Below are 18,589 nucleotides of genomic sequence, written 5' to 3' on the forward strand. Positions count from 1 at the left end.
AAGGATTCTATGATTCTATGGTGGGGGGTTATGGAGCTATCTGATAGACATTGACAAAAAATAGGAATCAAACAGGAGCATGCGTTCATAGTAAGTTTCTTTCTGCAAGCTGTGCTCAGTGGATCCAGACATGGCCATGAATGAATCTCAGGCACAGACCAGTGGCTCCACAACACTATTAATTCAGCATTATCAATGAAGCCAAATGTCAGGAAAAATTGTAAGAGATGACCTTCACTTAGTGCTTGTACACTCTCGCCAGTGTGACAAAATTCGTATTAATATCTTATAATACCAGTATTATAAAGTGAGAAGAAACTGTCCCACTTATCTCTTTTGTCTTCCTGTTTAACTCCCTGGGATTTTCTTGCACTGTTGCACACGTACTGCAAGTCAAACATACACTGCCTAACTGAAAACTCCTGTGGACAATCAGTCACAACTCTGGATAAACTATGCCAGCCTGATTTCAGTGATACCTAGAAAACAGAACACATGCTTATGCTGAACAGATGTCACCACGAGGTCTAGCATCAGACATCCATTTGCAGCAACAGCAATTAAGATCTTATTTTAAAATAAATTCGGAGCTGGTCAGGTGGTCTTAGCTTTAAAAAAAAAAAAAAAAACACCATTTTAGGCTTGATATTTTATTAGTTCTCCATACTAACTAATTAACAATACAGTTTTGAGCTACCAATTTAAAACAGTTTATTCAGAATAACTGAAGTCAAAACATTATTTTGATTGTAGCTAGTCATCCTTGAAATTTCAGTCTGAGTGAGAAAAACATATGGTACTAACTGGTATTAACCAACTCAAAATGGTGACATTTAAAGTTTCATACACAATTCATTGCTTTAATAGCTGACAAACTTTAGAAAGTGCTTCATTTAAACCACACACTTTTTAGGTCAAGCAATACACCATACACAGATTGGAAATGAAAATATGTGTTGTATTTTTATATAAAAGGCTTATCCAGCTCTATCTGCACCTGATTATAGTTAGGTAGATTCCTGTCCAAATTACAGTTACCTGTAGAAATCATCAAGCTAATCTTTTGTCAACTGAGTCAGCCATAAAGGATACAAACTGTATGAGAGGTCATAGGGCATGGTTAATTCCACATAAGTTTTACTGGTATGCATTCTCTGCACTGTTGTCATGTGTATAAAAAAAAGCACAGGAGCTATTCATGTCTAACCTGACACGAAAAGCAATCCTGACTGACTTACGGATTTAATTGTCTATAAATAAGCTGTGCAGGCAATAAGTGCTGTTGTCTCGTTATAGGAACATATAAGCTACTGAGTGCAATTCAGAATAGTAATGATTGCTTGTAATTAAGTGCTGCCATGCAGTAGATTGACTTTCTATTTTGCTAAAAATTGTTTGCTCTGCAAAAAAAAATATATATATATATATATACAAATAAGTCCTAGAACTATTTTCTCTAACAGCTCATCAGCTGCTATTTCACTTAGTTTTCTTTTCTGAGATTACTAGCTCATCCCGTACATGTGGAACAAGATGAGGTTGTCCACCAAGCAGCGTCAATCTCACTTTTACAGCCTTTTTCAAGTCTTTGGGAATACTAGTTCCTACTATGATCATCGGTGTGTGCAAGTCTGGAACTATGCTGCCTCTCATGCTTGTCAGGAAGAAATATGCTCTTGATGTCATCTTAATTTTCTCACAGTTGGAAGAGAAACTTACCTCAATTCAAAATAACACATGCTAAAGAAAAAAAATACGCTTTCCTATTTAAAAAAACAGCAAAAAAAAACAACTTGCATTTCTTTGGCCATTGCTAATAAAAAGTTTTTGAGAAATTCTTCATTCTGTTGCTCAAAATCATACTTGGGATACCGAATTATCCTGTTGCCACACAATCTGCAGGTGCTCAGTTTTTTCCACAGCTGTGGTGGTTTGAATCATGAGATCAGTGCAGAAATATGCAGGTTTGCCTCAAGCCCAGATCCACGATGGCTCTCAGTAGGCTCTTGACACATATCACTTTGCATTTTCTCTTGATTTTCTCAGACAAAGCGAAACACATAAATCCACGCACCTCTCACTTGTGTCTTCTTTATTCATTCAGGGAAACTCTGTGAATAGTCTTTTATGTATGAGACTTCATTCTGCTCTCATTGGTTCCTAACAGGCCTAATTCCAATGAAAATATATTTGTAGAACAAGAGTACAGCTGATTCATAACTCATGGGGACTAATGCTAAAGGCTGCCTGAAATCTGTGCCAAAGAGTTTAGTGCCAAGGTCTTAAGCCACACAAGAAGCAGCGAGAAGGAATGTGGATATATAAATCTGTACAAGATCACTGGAAAGAAATCACAGAATTTGTTCATGTAACATAATTTTAAGTACAAAATAATTTCAGAATCATTAAAAATATTTTTGTTCATGCTATTACAGGAACACTAATGAATTGTCATGTTCCAGTGCACAGGCTATTGCAACAGGAGGCAGAAAGAAAGATCTTTTTTTTTTTGCTTCTAATTGTTTATATACCCAAAACCACAGAGTTAAATCTAGGGAAAGCTGTACACTTAAATATTGACTGGAATGAAGCAGTGAACTTGGTGAATTATGTATCAGAATCACTATGACAAATCTTATATTTCTATGTAAAAACTCAAGACCCCAGACAGTCATTCATGTGACAAAGGAGATATTTAAAAGGATGTGTCTGAGAATTTCACATCTCATTTTCTAAAACTGTAAATAAGCACCAGCTAATTAAATTGTTTTCAAGTAACAACTAACATCAACATTCTGTAATATTCACCATCTAAGTTATGCTAAAGATTCTATCAAGATAAACTGAAACATTTGGTATCTAGGGAAACCATTCTACAATTACTGCATCTATCTCCATCCATAATTACAGCAAGGGTATCTCAGTGCTCTGTAACCTTTGCCAAATTAATATGATCATATGTGGCACTTTTTTTTAATTGGAAGGGCTGAATTAGTGTCATATTAGGTCATAATAAGTAATAAATAAGACTTCTAAAGTTATAAAAACACACTGAAAAAAAGCAACATAATACAGTCCTTTTTGAGTTCACGGCCATTCACATTATTGCGACATTTGAGGTATTCCTTGAAGAGGAAAAGGCACAAGCAATGTTGATGGATCCAGATGTACAGAATCACAGAAACTTATGCAGCTATCTTAATGCCCTGTTGAAGAAAAATACACATTTCAGCACAGTAATTTTTCCTATATCTCTGTATTGTCTGGGCTTCAAGGTGAGTGCAAATTCATATTGCTTAAAATCTTCCCACGCCACCCTCCCCACTTAGCTACTTCTTTGGGTTTGTAAAGGCATGGAGCTAGACAGCATGTAGATGGATAACTGTCACTCTTGTGGGAAGGTGAACAAGTTTTACTTACTACAGACCAGGCCAAAGCAAAGGCAACCAGCAAAAAGAAAGCATGTGACAGTGGTCAGAGCAGAGTGAAAATTAATTTCAAATGCAGAAATTTCAGCCCCTTTACATACACAGAAAAAGGGCTACTCATTTTAAATACTTGTCCAAGTCTTGTTCTTAAGAGTCAAAGACATTCTGCATATTATTTCATCTCTTTGCTCAGTCTTCCAAGGGCTAATGTGAAAATCATGAATCATTAAGAACTAATATTCCCACCTACTTGGACTTCCACTTCTCTGTGGTGAAGGACTACGGCTTCGAGATAACTGCAAGACAAACAGAATGGAGAATTCAGCTGTGCCAAAGAGCAGTACCCAAGAAAGGCATCCGGGGAACCATCAACATTCGGAAAACTTGCATAGTTTACTCTCTAATGCAACTCCAGTGGTACAAAATCAAATTCAGCAAGTCCCTAGTCTTTCTGAGTTTAAAATATCTGATGTTTTTTAGACTACCAAGATTCAGCTGAGGCTTACATGAGACAGAAGAGGACTGACACTGCGATTCCGACTTCTACTTCTGCTCCTGTGAGACCACTACGAGAGAAGAGATTAGCAAACCTCTTTTAAGAGAGTGTTTACAAAAAGCAGACTCTGCAAGCAGACTTGTCATGCTGGGACAAGCTGTGAGGACACAGAACAAACACTAAATACAGTGAATTTTCTTTCTAAAAAACGGCTCTGTCAACAGCAGCACAACTTTTATTCCATGACAAATATATTAAAATAAATTGAACAATTCATCTTAAATACACTATGATAATTTAAATCTTACATTTGACATACATCACTCCAGCCATTTAGGGAACAACCTAGAATTCATCTTTTTAAATTTGAAAAAAAAGCTTAAATCCATTTACTTTCCTTAACACATTGATCTTAAAATAGAGTTTAAATCTAATGACTTCTCCTAATACATTCCTCAAGGAACATACATACCAGAGCTCCTCTTTTTGTGACTGCTTCTCCCTTCACAATCACAACATCATTTTCCATTAGAGCAGGCCATACATGATAGGCCACCAAGGCAGCTGTATAATCTGAGTCAACACTACGATGATACCTGTAGTAACACAGCGTACAAGAAATATCTGTGTTTAAGTGTAATATGATTCTTCAAGTTACCAAGGCTGATAAAAAGCAGAATATTAGTATAGCTCATAAGCATCTTTCTTGACATTATTTGCATATCACAAAAATAAGCTTTGTTTAAGTGAATCCTTAAAGAAATCCATTCACAAGCCAGACTTGGTAGAACAGTTGAAATGGCTGGGAGGCCACGTATTTGTATATCCCCCACAGAAGTCAAGGCCCTTAGGTTCACTGACAAATTAAATCTCCGGAGCAGTTTTTTGACAGTCACATTCATTAAATCTTCCTGAAGTATCTTGTCAAAATGAGACTCTTATAAAGGATATTACAGAAATATTTGGGATACTAGGATGTAAATTTATTATCAAGATTATGTGACACGAGAGGCAATTTTACTAATGAGATCCTCAGATACTGATAATGAAACAGTGATTTTCCTAAAAATTATTTGAAAGGGCTGTATTAATGCAGCAGACATATATTACCTCCCAAACTCTGCAAAATTGGCTGAATAATAAATGCCTGGTTTTTCATATTCAAACTCAAAACAAATACCAAAAAACTGAAACAGAAAATAGCAATGCATGTATACATTACTAACGTACATACAATAGCAACTCATATAGAATAATGTCATAAATAAGCAAGAAATTCTGCTGGAGGAAGACCTAAGGTAAAATGTGATTTGTTCAATCCTTTTATAGAATGCTATAGCATATATCTATGCCACACATATACCTATACAGGTAGACAGATAGATGTAGGCATATGTGTTTATACACACACAGCTCCCACAGCAGCACATATAAATACAAACACTAATTTTTGAAGGCCATACACATTAAGCAGGTGTAGAAAGCATCTGAAGACTATACTCTAGCATTGCTGCCTTCTTAGTTCAGCCAGTTGCTTTGGATATAAAATAGCTAACTGACCAGTATTTGGACAGTTCTCGTCACGTATGACTTTGTACTCTGTTGAAGGGTTACTTTTATTTTTATTTCTCTTCTTGGCTTTCAGGATGCTCTCATATGGGCTCCGTTTTATTTTATTTTTTATTAGAAGCCTCCCTATTTCTGCACCATTTCTTGCTTTCAAGAGCAGTTTTGTTTGAGCTATCAATCCCATTAGCTTTCCTGAAGGACTGGGAATACTCTTTCAGCCAACAAAGCAATCAGCCCTAAACTCATGGAAAAAAAAGAAAAGCGGTGTTATGGTATGTATTTTCTTTAAACAAAAATCCCATATTTAAAAGGCATTTTCCTTTTTTCTCAGCTCTAAACTAGAAGAGACAGAGCATATGGATTATAATCCATATGTCATATATCAGTCACAGCCTGAAAATCACAGTATAGATGTTGACAGATCTTGGTATCAGCCACCAACAGGCAGATGTCAGTAAAAATGACTTACCAAATGGACTACAGAAAACAGAGCAAAGACGCAGGCATTTTATAAACACTAGACACAGACAGAGACTAAGCAGAGAAAGGAAGAACAATAATTTTCCTCCGAAAAGACAAATTGAATAAACTTAAGAGATGGAAGTTTATCTTGAAAATTGCTATGCTGCTCATTAAAAAATAAGCTATAAATGCTGGCCTATATCCTAGCATTTCTAAACAATTATATACTTTAAAAACAAAGGGAATTCACCACAGACCAGGAATATTTGCGCCAAATTAGTGTTCATCAATCTTACACCTTCATATTAGTTAGGAAAGAAATAGACTATGCAATCTCATGGATTTTTTTCCATCTTTGATTTTTTTATAACAAGAGTCTCAATGAAAATAGGGCGTACTTACTTGGTCTCACTGAAGAGCTCACCATCCATACCAAAGGCAATATCAAGAGGAGGAGTGAGTGTCTGCATTGAGAAAGCCACACGACATAGCTCTCGAATAAAACTGCTGATGACAGCAAAATCAAATTCTGGTGTGGATGAAATCTTTGGGTTGATGTTCATGGAGCGAATTACTTCCTGAAAATAGACACAACTGAGTAATTAGAGCTCACTACTGCTTTTATTATGGGAAAGTAAGAAAATCCATCTGAAATACGAGTCTCTGCTTTCTACACTTAAAAATCAATATAAAAGGCTCTCAGAATTGTTATCTTAGGTTACTGCAGAAAATATTAGCTTCAGAAAGCTAGAGAAACAGAAACAGAATTGACATCGGTTTTAAGAGGGAGATACAGTTTTTCAGTACAGAGCTTAAGAAAAATAATAAAATTCACCTTATATTTATGTGATTAATACAATAACACTGCATCTTATCAACACTATTATTCTGACAGAGATGTTATAGTCATAGGCAAATAAAACAAGAGACAACTGGGCCATAACAATATTATTCTGGAAAATAAACCGCTACAAGACATAAAATCCATGCAATAAACTTCTCTTCCTGCTCCAGGGTACACTGCATTTCTAGTTTACACAGTGAATTTACTAGCTACTGAAATAGATCAACACATCCCTTCCCTGCTGCCCTTGACTTACATTGACGCTGGCTTGAACATCATACAGATCCTCATGGCGAACGATATAATCCATAACAGTGTCTTCAAGTGACTCAGGCCCCGAGTGCCCTATAGATAGTGTCTTTCTTACACGCATTTTGAACTGCCTGTAGGCCATCTTTGCTGCTTGGAAAGACTCCTGGAATTATATAGAAGGTCCAGTTAAATTCAGGAGATTGCAAGGTCAGATTTTTGTTATCCTTTCAGACTGACTTTAACCCAGTGTTATAGAAGGAGGAAGATAAAACACTGCCATAGAGGTGATGGCTGAAAATATCCCTCTTTGGGACGACTTCTCTGATGAAATCAAGTTATGATTTACTTTTCAAAGGTGGGATTGAAAAGCTTTCCAGGTAACACTCCACTTGCATACAGGACACACAGACACACATATCAACACAATAGAAGTACAATATCAAGTACAGAATTTAATAATTGCATTTAAGTGCTACAACCTAACATGTCAGACAGCAGTACTCCTTGTCTGTTGGGAAGAATGTTTGGGTAAAGACAACTGTGAAAAAAGAAACTGCAGTAAGTTAGATGTGCTTGGGATCGCACACGTTAAAAGATGTACTACCTCTCTGACACAGGTAGGGACTATGTGAATTTCATTAGACAAGAAAATTAAACACAGAAAAACAAATTTCTTCAGGCTGAGCTCTCACAGTAAACATGAGGTACATAGGTAATTTCAAGGAACCCATAAAACTAGAAAAACATATAGCTACAGGCAAGAGGGAATCATGACATGAAACATTTTCAGCTCCGTATAATGTAATATTTCCAAAAGTATTCATTTAAATGGAACAGTGATGCTTAGTGTAAAAGTCATCTACCTTTCAAGCCATTCCAAATTTTCTTATGAGTCTCTCTTAGCACATGCACTGCACATCACTGACCCTGTTCTAACGCAGGGGCAAGACAGACATAAAAGGACATTAAACTAAGTTTAATGTAGAAGTGGAAGGGAAGGAAAAGGAAAACAAGAAGAGAAATTTTTCTTTTTTGTACTTCACAAACACCAAGTAATCCAATCCAGTCATAGCACTTTATGAAATGAGAAATATTTTCCTTTCTTACCACTGCTGCTGTGTATATTATCCTCTGCACCATCTCCATATCATTGATGTACATCCTCAAAATCCTCTCTGCATCAAAGCGATCTTTAGAATAAATGTCCCCAAAGCGAGCAACCAGGAAGGCATGACGTGAAGCATTCGTGCTCCTGGCTCGGCCAGGTGAGCAGCTCCTCAGGGGAAGAGGACTAGATGACCTGCTCCTCATGCGTCTCGGGGAAGGAGAGCGGCTCCTTGCAATCCTAGGAGAGACACGCAACAAAACATGCAGTCACTTCAGCATCTGCAGGTGCCTTGGCCTAGTGGCAGCTTTACATCAATTTAATTATCGTCAGGGACACCGAGATTTGAAGGAAAAAAATCAAAGAAGTAAGGCTGCAGCTGATTTAGCATGAAGGCATTTGTGTCAGTATATTTCATGGGCTGGATCCTAACTGATAAAATAGAACAATTTCCCAAACTGTATAAAGCTATTCACTTTGTTCCGGATAAACACACTTCTAACTACGGAAACTTCAGAGATATATTTCTCTTCAGTATCACTGAGAAGCTGTGAAGTTGAACAAATGAGAATAGTAATTTCTGCCCCATAATGGTGCAGTATGCAAAGAGGACTTACAAACAACAACAAATCATCCGTTTTTATTCTGTACAGTTGTTTTCAATGTATTTTTTAAAGCTATTCTATTTGTTATAAGCTCAGGGTAACTGTACAAAATTAAAAGTTCATGCACTAGGAGAAACCAGCTTGAAGCTGGTTTATGTTCCTCTGCAACCAAAGTACAGAAGTTTAACTTTTGTTCATGCTTCACATTAACATGAGGAGCCACCTCATGCCACCTAACCTTTACAATTTCTCCAATCCAGTGACTTCTTTGAAAAATGGCCCTACCTGCTCTGCAAAACAGACTTCTGGGCATCCAGGATAGAAAGCTCATCCCGCAACATTTCAATCTGCTGCTCATAGTCATTCAGATGATCTAATCTCCTCAGAGAGTTCTCCTCCTGGGCACGGGAAGCCTTCAGACTTAACCACATCGAATAAAGTCAGTCATGAGATGCCCTTCTACCAACAATGCAAACCATCTATCAATTAACCCTTATCAAACAAGAACAGAACAGGAGACTCTTTGTGCTGAAATACAATAAGATTAAAAGATAAAAAAACAATACTCTTAAGTACACTTTAAAGTGTAAATGTGCCCTGTGGCAGGAGACAGGATACACTGCACTACATTACAGGAGAGATGATTGGCTAACTTCTGGTGTCCTTGAACTACCTTAGATCATAAGGCCAAAGAAAACCATTGGTTTCTTTCTCATATTCTGACTCATCTAGAGTCAGAACTTGTAGGAAATTATAGGAAAGAAAACTGAGCTGACAATTCTTTTCTCACATCATGTCTTCAGGTACTTTTCTTCAATTGTTTTGCTCAAAAGACATCACTAATGCTGTTATTTAAATAATACTAGAAGCAAATGATTCCTCTTCTGCTCTTCCCCCCAAAGTGTTTCTCAAGCATCTGCAAGTTTACAGTCTATTGTTTACTCTTACATAACGCTAGGAAGCATCTCAACACCTCCACTTCCCCTGCTAGCACAAATATCACTGTTGTTTTCCTCTTTCTAAAAAAATACCAATGCTTTCTATTCATTTTGGAGGCATTCAGTTTGTCCTCCCTTCTCTTTACTAATGAGCACTGGTGAGATTTTCCACAATCTGAACCTGAATCTGAATGAAAGTTATTACACCTATCAATTGGCAAGTTTTCTGCTCAGGAGAAGCTGCAGGAAAGCAGGACTCAGAAGATCACAAGTGATAAGGTCAGCAAATCTGTCACAACTGTCCTTTCAACCTGGTTAGGAAAAGCTACAGATACAGAACAGTGTTTTATATCCACTTTTATTTGCAGTTAAGGCTAGAATCCATTCCTTGATGTATGAAATTCCACCATTCCACTAGGAGAAAATACAACAGCCTTGAGAACTGTCAAATATCTAATGCTCTTTGGATAACAGCATCTCTCTGCTAACCTCCAGTCCAGAACAATTCAGTAGTTACAAGGACACTCCCCATTCCACCACTTCTTTAGTTAAGCTAGACTCACACAGAAATTCAAGGCAAGAACAATCCACTTATGTCTTTTTTCCCCAGTACCCTTTTTTTTTTTTTTTTTTTTTAAGAGGAGTCCTCTCTGACAGAGAAAATACAGCCTCCTAAAGTCACTGACTTCAGGTACCATATAGAACATTAATAATTATAATCACATTTATCAGAACTTCTTTCTGCTAACCTATATAACACGTCCTCTACAAAGCAGAAACAGACCGAAAAGCCCTCATGACCTTACTTTCTTCAGCAAGGTGTCTGGCTTCGCTGTGTTTGATTGAGTGAAGATTGGCAAAACTCTAAATATCCGAGGAGAGAACTTCCATTTATAACAGTATTAATAAGATTTCGTTCAGTCTGCATATAATATGTAATCCTGTTATAATGCATATCCCAATATAACAAAAACTTACACTGACTCTACAAGTTAATTATATTGAGCCTAGAACACACTTGCTCTAACAGCCCAGGAGAAAGGTGTCTGACAAAAAAATGATTGAAATATACAAGACAGATAGACTACAGACAAGACAAATGAGTTCAACAGCTATTCCAAAAAGAAAAAAGAGTCAAAAGCAAAGGACAGTCCTGGGAAACTGCTATTTCAGTAAAATAGATAAACAGATAGAGACAGATAAATAGATAAAAAGATAGATAAATAGATAAACCTGCCCTAGGTGTCGCAGGCAGGTGAAGGCTAGGCAAATCTGATTTTACTCAGCTAAAAAGGTTACAGTCTTTATAGAGTCATTTGAGGTGGAAGGAACCCCGAAAGATCATCTAGTCCAACTCTCCTGCGATTTTGAAAAGTTGTTTCAAAGAACACAGAAATTGCTTCAATCAGAAGCTCAGAACCCAGGCAAAAGACACAAAGACAGAATTGCCACTAAACTGAGGGTGAACACAAACAATAAGCACATGGAGATTGCAGAAATCCTGAATTCACAAAAAGACAGGAATGTTTTATTGTCTGCCATTAATACAAATGTCAACACAAATTTCCACGCAGTCTGCATTAAGACCTACACTCAGAATTTGTGAGAGGCTCTGTTCTCAACAAATTGCTTTCATCTGGAAAACAGTGGTCAGCTTTCATCTAAGAATTAAAATATTAATATGAGCTACTTTTCAGCCGAAAAAAAATCAAAAAGAAAAACATTTTATGGGAATACAAGTCTATCTTCCACATATCCATTCAAAAAGTTAAAGTCTGAAGTGATGAACACCTACCAGGGAAAGTCCATAGATGAAATCCATGAATTAATATTATTCCAGAAGCAATGATAGGCATTTAGAATCCCTAATACTCTTTCACATTCTTTTCTGATAATATAACCATTTTAAAAAACAAAAACAAAAACTGGGCTACATTTCATAACAGTGAAGAATTATAACTGCTTCTAGAACTGCAGAACCAGCCACAAAAGAAAATTAGTTTTAAAGGCTACTGTGCTGAAGCAGAATGGGAAGTCCCCCCAGCTGCTCTATTACTGATCCAAATTAACTCTCCAGATGTGACCAAGACATTTAGGAACTATAAAAATTTTTAAAGCAGAGACAGCAACATTAGTAATACTCATGTACAGGTCTGTGCAGACAGGCAAAAGGATCTGGAAAACAGTCTGAAAGAAAAAGCCTTATAAATAACTTCACCTTAAGGCAGAGAGACCAAAATGTTTTCTATCTAACATATATGCTTACTTTCAAGAGCATCATAGCAGGAAATCCGTGTCTGTAGCTCACTACATTCCAAATATGGTTCACTCCTATTAATTTTATCTACAAGACTGAGTGCTATCAAGCTGATAATTTCAAAGTAACCCTTCCTCTAACCTAAAGAGAAAAGGATATAAGTTCAGCAAGAATAACAATCCTTCTCACTTGGATTGATTTGTGCTACTTCTTCCTAGAAAGCAGAGGAAAAAAGCTCCAGGATGTCAAGGACCTAGACATATTTTCTCTATAGCATGGGACAGTGTAGTAGAATAAACAGCATCCACTCAGGTAGAAGACAGACAGTCTTTGCATGCTGACTTTCTGCCACAAATGCTGCAAGATTAGATTTTTCTTACGCTGCTCTTAGCTGAATAATTTCATCTGCTGCTGCCAAAAGAGTAGTGGCTGATTTGGTCTTTGTGTCTTCAAGAGCCAACTGGGTTTGTGCCAGACTGCAAGAAAAATTAATAACCTTCATGGCAAAGGCAGAGATTCCACCAGAGAATTTAATATAACTGTTTTAGCAGACCAAATCTGTACCAATTTAACATATGAAAACCATCACAGTGGGCTTTGTGCAGGCTATCAGCACACAAAATAGTTTATAAGTCATATCTGACTAAGCAACAGAATTATTTTGCTACAACTCATGTTTTTTTCATTAAGGCTCAACCAGTTTTTCATCTATTCCAACAATTTATAGTGCTCAGAATGACTTCACCGTCTGTAAATGGGGTATCGTGGGACATGAATTCTCTTCCTTTTGCATCTGTCCCCTGTTATCAATAACTACACAATAATGACTCTGTAGCATCATTCATCCTGAAAGGATAAAAACACAACTTCCCTTCTGCCTGAAACACCTACAATTACCTCTTTTGAGGTTTCTGCCTTCCAGAGTCCTGCCTTTGCAAACCACAGCCAGCCCCTTTCTAACCTGACTGCACAAAGAAACGCAGCCCACAAAGCTGTGAAGAATCTTTGCCACTTCTTAAGGAACAAGCCTAAACCTGCCTTGTTTTGTACCGCAAACTGCCACACACACAATCTCTGTAGTGAATAAGTTTCCTTGTATTTCTCAACTTGACCATCCAACACTTCTCCCCAGCTCAGCAAATAAAGTCTATCCACACAGGAGCATAGGATGAAGTGCTTCATGCTTAAATCAACCTTTATATATACAGAACTTCATATGTACATAGAACCACAGAATAGCTGAGGTTGGCAGGGAGCTCTGAAGCTTGTCTGGTCCAACCCATGCTAAGCAGGGACACACAGAGCATGCTGCCCTTATGAAAATCTCCAAGGAGACCACAACAGTGCTCAATTGCCTGCAAAGTGAAGAAATGCTTCCTAATGTTCAGAGGAAATCTTTTGTTTCAGTTTGTGCCCACTGCCTCTTGTCTCCACCTCTAGCACCCAGCACAACTGAGAAGAGATTGGCTCCATTTTCTTTACACTCTCCCCTCAGGTATTTACTTGTATACATTTGCAGGATCCATTAATCATAAAATTCAGTCAAGCTCCAACCCCCTGCCATGGGCAGGTTGCCTCCTATCAGATCAGGCTGCCCAAGACCCCATCCAACCTGGTCTTGAATGCCTCCAGAGATAGGCATCCACAGCTTCTCTGCGCAGCCAGCGCCAGTGCCTCACCACTTTAATTTCCCACAACTCTTCTCAATAGTCAGAAATATCAACACATGACAACTCCTTTGCTTATTAAATCTTCCAGGCTGGAATTATTTTTTTTAAGATTACCTAATAATGGCAAATTTGTTGGACAAAGGGATTGAATGCAACTTCAGTAAATTTGCAGATGACACCAAGTTGGGAGGAAGTGTGGATCTGCATGAGAGGAGGAAAGCCCAGCAGAGGGAATGGCTGAGGCCAACGAGATGAAGTTCAACAAGACCAAATGCATGGGGTTGTTGTACCCAGCAGTGCTACATGCTTGGGACAGAGCGGTTGGGAAACTGAAAAGAGGAAAAGGATTTGTACATGTTAAATGACGGCCAGCTAAACATGGGCAGTGTGCCCAGGTGCCCAAGGAGGCCGATGGCATCCTGACTTGTATCAGAAATTGCACCAAGCCAGCAGGATCCTGGAGGATCATCCCTCTGTGTTCAGCACTGGAGAGGCCGCACCTCAAGAACTGTGTTCAGTTTTGGGCCCCTCACTACAAGAAAGACATCGAGGCCCTGGAGGTCCAGAGAAGGGCAAGGAAGCCATGAAGCATTCGGAGCACAAATCTTACAGGGAGCGGCTGAAGGAACTGGGATTGTTTAGAGTGGAGGAGGCTCGGGGAGACCTGACCTCTCTACAGTGACATGAAAGGAGATTGTGGCAAGGTGGGGGTTGGCTGCTTCTCCCACATAACAGTCACAGGATGAGATAACAGACATAATGGCCTTAAGTCGTGCCAGGAGAGGTTCAGGTTGGATAGTAAGAAAAAATTTCTTCTCAGAAAGAGCAGTAATGCATTGGAACAGGCTGTCCAGGGACGTGGTAGAGTCACCATCCCTGGAGGTTTTCAAGAAAAGCATAGATGTGGCACTGAGGGAACACACCTTAGTGAGTGATGGGTGGACAGTTGGACTAGATGATCTGAGAGACTTCTTTGATAGTCAAAAATCAAAATGCCTGCATTTATTCAAGATCCAGATACTAGATACTTGGGGAGTAGGAGGCATCTGCCAGATTAGGATACATGATGAAATATTCTTTCTACTGAATTGCTTTTTCAGTTCTAGCTTACACAGTTCGCAGACCTGAGAACTTGATATTCTTTGGATTTCTTAATAAAAGCATTAACTTATATCCTTTTTTGTATTAACCAAATGATCAATGATTTTGTGATCCTGCGATTGTGAACATTCATTTTTCTCACACTAAATAGAACACAATGGAAAATATCTGTCACTTGGAGTGACTTCCAAAATGTTCTTGGAAGTGGCTCAAACCAGATCAACCTGTTTATGAAGCAGACAATTATTTTGTAACTACAGTGCTCCATAAAATGTGCTTCATGCAATCCAAAAACTGTTCAGTTCCATTGGACTATGTGAAAAATCTGCCTTTCTTCCTTCATCTTGCCATAATGGCTTTTGATCTTAGAAATACACATACTAATTACATACTAATTACGATATGCTCTACATCCTTCAATAATGATTGCACTGAAGCTACTCTATTTTTTAAAATCAATGTTTGCTCAGCCTGTAGAAGTCTATGAACTATAATTTAAGTGAGATGGTTATGTTCTATACAAAACTCTTGTCTGGAGTACTGCCATGTTTGCCAACACTTCTTCCAGAAGCAAAACATATCAGGTCAATCAAGGAATCTAAGTATGACTGTATCACCTGTAGTCCATTTCGAACACAAATGGAATATTCTGAAACACTGATTTTAAGCCAGAAATGAATAATTTTACAAATCTTCCAGTATTTAAATGTCACTAGAAAAAAGTATTGCAGGGGAAAAAAATGGGGAGGGGAGGAGAAAGGGGGGGAGGGATTTTTATGGGGAGTTAACTCCCAGTTAATTCCCCTACTCTTGTTGCACATGGTCAAGCTCCAGACGAGTTGATGTCAGTTCTTCCTGCAGCTCCTGCAGCTGAAAAGTCTGCCTCAGTTGTCTCTCTTTCTCAATTGAATCCTACAGTGAAACAAAATAACAGTTTCAATATTGTACCTTACAGAATCCTTCAGTAACATAGCAATCTTAGCATGCATGTTTCTAAAAAGTTCAGTAAAGACCGTAGAATCATAGAATTGCTCAGGTTGGAAAAGACCTTAAAGATCATTGAGTCCAACCACAACCTAACCATACTGCCCTAACAGCCCTCCGCTAAATCATGTCCCTGAGCACCACATCCAGTTTTTAAACATCCAGGTGACTCAACCACCTCCCTGGTTAGCCTATTCCAGTGCTTAACAGCCCTTTCAGTAAGGAAGTTTCTCCTAATATCCAACCTAAACTTACCCTGACACAACTTAAGGCCATTTCCCCTTGTCCTGTCACTAGTGAGAAGAGACCGGCCCCACTCTTGCTGTAAGCACCTTTCAGACATTGGAAGAGAGCAATAAGGTCTCCCCTCAGCCTCCTTTTCCCCAGACTAAACAGCCCCAGTTCCTTCAGTTGCTCCTCGTAGGGTATATTCTCCAAGCCTCAACCATTTTTAAGGTAATTGAAAATAAAGTTATGACTGACTATGCCATCAACAAGTACAGATTTGTGAATTCATGCACACAAAATAGAAGAAATACTTACTAAAACAAGTCAGGTAACTTATATTTCAAGAAAGCTGCATGTACAGCAGCGTGCTATGTTTTTAACAACCTATAGATTTGCCTTATGGTACTAAACAGGTAACTGCACAGCAGGCTTTTCTTCAAACTTTGAATGTCACGTGCAGTTATTACTATGAGCAACAAATGACATATTTCATTAAGCAAAACGAGGGAGGGAGGCTATTATTCCCTTAAAAATTCCCTTAAAAATAAACTTCCTACCTACCTGATTTAAGGAGAGGCTAGTTTCAAAGAGCCTTCCTGAAGTAGCATGGGAAAACCAAGCCCCTAACCACGGCAGGAGACGAGTTTTTATTGTCTCTACACCTGCATAATGCCCACCTAGGAAAATACAAGCATTAGGAAACTATGAGACACTTATACGAAGAGCAGAGCTTAAGAAGATGGCACATGTGAAATGTGCCAGTAATAAGGCAAGGCACTGATTTACCGTCTTGAGATGTCTCATTGAGGATTGTGAAGAGCTGCCCTTGAATCATAGATGTCATTTCTATTAATTCACAACACTGGTTCAGATTTTGATCACAGGAATTGATCTGTAAATTAATTGGTATTAATAGATCTGCCTGGAATTTCTTGCTTAGAATAATTCCTGTTGCGATCATGACATTAAAGGGTTAGCTCTTTATGTGACTTTATTATTATTATTACATTTCCACAGCTATTTCTTACTGCACCCTTCAGAATAATCATCTTCAGAATGATCACGTTGCTAATAAGCACACAGGCTACACATCAGGATTCTCTGGCCCCATTAAGTCACCACTAGACAAAACTAACTCCTTTCCCCAGTGACAAACAAACTGCAACTATAAACAAAAGAATATAAAGATGCATTAAAATCTTTTAGCAGAGTTTTTTGGGGGGTTTTGTTTTCTTTTTGTTTTTGTTTTGTTTTTTTAACTTTACCAACAGCCACAAGAGCTCTTTGTAGTTTTACCTGATTTAAGAGTTATCAGCTGAAACAAGCAATACTCAAGTCTGGGCAAACCCCAGCATTAAGCTAGGAAACAACAGAACGGTAAAATTAAATAACTTTCAACAAATACAATTCCCAAAAGGAAATTATGGAGTTCAACTTCTCAGGACACTCCTGCACCTGCCAGGAAAAAACCACACCCTTTGTACCCACTTCCTTCATCTTTATTTGTAATACAGCTATCATCTTCACCTTGCATTGACCACCAGGTCCTTATGCTTCAGTGGCTCCATGTAGTTCGCAGGAGCTTTGAAAACAGGAATGACCCTCACCCATATATAGTCACCTCACACTTGAGTGCTGCAGCATGCTTTCCTCTGTCCTCAAGAAGTACAGTCTCACCCTGCTAACATTCACCAGAACACCACTGCAAATTGCATTTTTCCAGCTCATTACACTGACACGACACCCACAGTGCTCCCATCTGCCAGCTCTGCTCCTCACAGCAGAGAGCTGCTCAACTCCATCTCCAAGACCTGTGGACTACACTCACCCACTTCCTGTGCTGTTGAGCAGCCCCATGGCCTGCTGCCAGTACCCACATGCAGGGTATAAGGTGAGTGCTCCTGTTCCTCCTGGTGCCCCGTGTTCTGCAAACCTTTACCAGCCTCCCTCAAACTACTCCTTAGGATTGCCTTCAGCCAGGAATCCTGCACAAAGGCTGATGGGCACTGTAACCCTTCATACAACAAGGTATGCACAAAAGGGTCACATCTTTGCTCAAGATGTGTGCTCACCGATCACAGCAGCAGGCTGAGGGCAGCCGCAGTGCCCTGAGACACAGGAGTGAGGATGTTGTGGCCATCACCACTGCTGAGAATATTTACAACTTCCAAGCTTCAGTTCCCTCCATCGCAACACCTTCCCCTCGATGTAACCCTTCCTGTCCTGCTCACACGGTTTCGCCTCCTCCACCTCCTGCCCTCTTCTCTCTTCACACAGCCCTGCTGCTGCCATACCCCCGAATCCTACTCCATCCCCTCCCGCCCACCTCCAGCTTTCTCCTCCCCGTGCAGTTCTCTGCCCCCAAGACCCTGCACAGCACTCCCCGAGCACCCTCTGCCCTTCCCTTGGCCGCTGTTTCGCCTCGTGCCTCCTACCACCTGCGCAGCAAAATTCTCTTTGACTTTATCCCGGTTACTGCAGCGCACAGATCCCTTCTAGCTTTCCACTCTCGCCACAGGCGCAAGAAAAGTAAAAACGTTGAAGCTGCGCACGCCAGGAGGCAGCAGTGTGTACACGTGCGCGTCCCGACGCGGCGCTCAGAGGGCAGCTGCGATCACAGCAGAACCACAACTCGGAGGGCGCCGGGCAA

The 18,589-nt window shown here is 39.1% G+C and overlaps 1 protein-coding gene across 3 annotated transcripts; it reads right to left on the reverse strand.

The window, feature by feature from the left end:
• Window positions 1-3,078: 3,078 nt before the first annotated feature.
• On the reverse strand, window positions 3,079-17,559 carry SPATA18 (spermatogenesis associated 18). Of its 3 annotated transcripts, none has more exons than XM_031553144.1 (12): window positions 17,467-17,559; window positions 16,726-16,831; window positions 16,501-16,616; window positions 15,536-15,639; window positions 9,047-9,181; window positions 8,159-8,396; window positions 7,056-7,214; window positions 6,358-6,533; window positions 4,397-4,520; window positions 3,935-3,994; window positions 3,679-3,724; window positions 3,079-3,206 (listed from the first exon to the last, which is right to left on the reverse strand). In XM_031553144.1, exons 2-12 carry the CDS (start codon window positions 16,781-16,783, stop codon window positions 3,199-3,201), a joined length of 1,224 nt encoding a protein of 407 aa, XP_031409004.1. In that variant the 5' UTR covers window positions 16,784-16,831; window positions 17,467-17,559; the 3' UTR covers window positions 3,079-3,198. The 3 variants fall into 3 exon arrangements, with proteins under 3 accessions (XP_031409004.1, XP_019470417.1, XP_031409005.1); XM_019614872.2 differs by having other exon boundaries at window positions 3,675-3,724; XM_031553145.1 differs by lacking the exon at window positions 9,047-9,181 and having other exon boundaries at window positions 3,675-3,724.
• Window positions 17,560-18,589: the final 1,030 nt, after the last annotated feature.

The sequence above is a fragment of the Meleagris gallopavo genome, chromosome 4 (genome assembly GCF_000146605.3).
Source record: "Meleagris gallopavo isolate NT-WF06-2002-E0010 breed Aviagen turkey brand Nicholas breeding stock chromosome 4, Turkey_5.1, whole genome shotgun sequence".
In the NCBI taxonomy this organism is placed as follows: domain Eukaryota; kingdom Metazoa; phylum Chordata; class Aves; order Galliformes; family Phasianidae; genus Meleagris; species Meleagris gallopavo.

Bases quoted from the DNA above. Each gene is read 5' to 3' on its own strand.
- SPATA18 (XM_019614872.2), bottom strand. From the start codon at position 16,783: ATGACATCTATGATTCAAGGGCAGCTCTTCACAATCCTCAATGAGACA. The intron at 8,397-9,046 runs GTAGGGCCATTT...TGTCTCTCCTAG, and splicing joins AAGTCTGTTTTGCAGAGCAG to GATTGCAAGGAGCCGCTCTC. The intron at 3,995-4,396 runs GTATGTATGTTC...CTTCTCTCGTAG, and splicing joins TCACAAAAAGAGGAGCTCTG to TGGTCTCACAGGAGCAGAAG.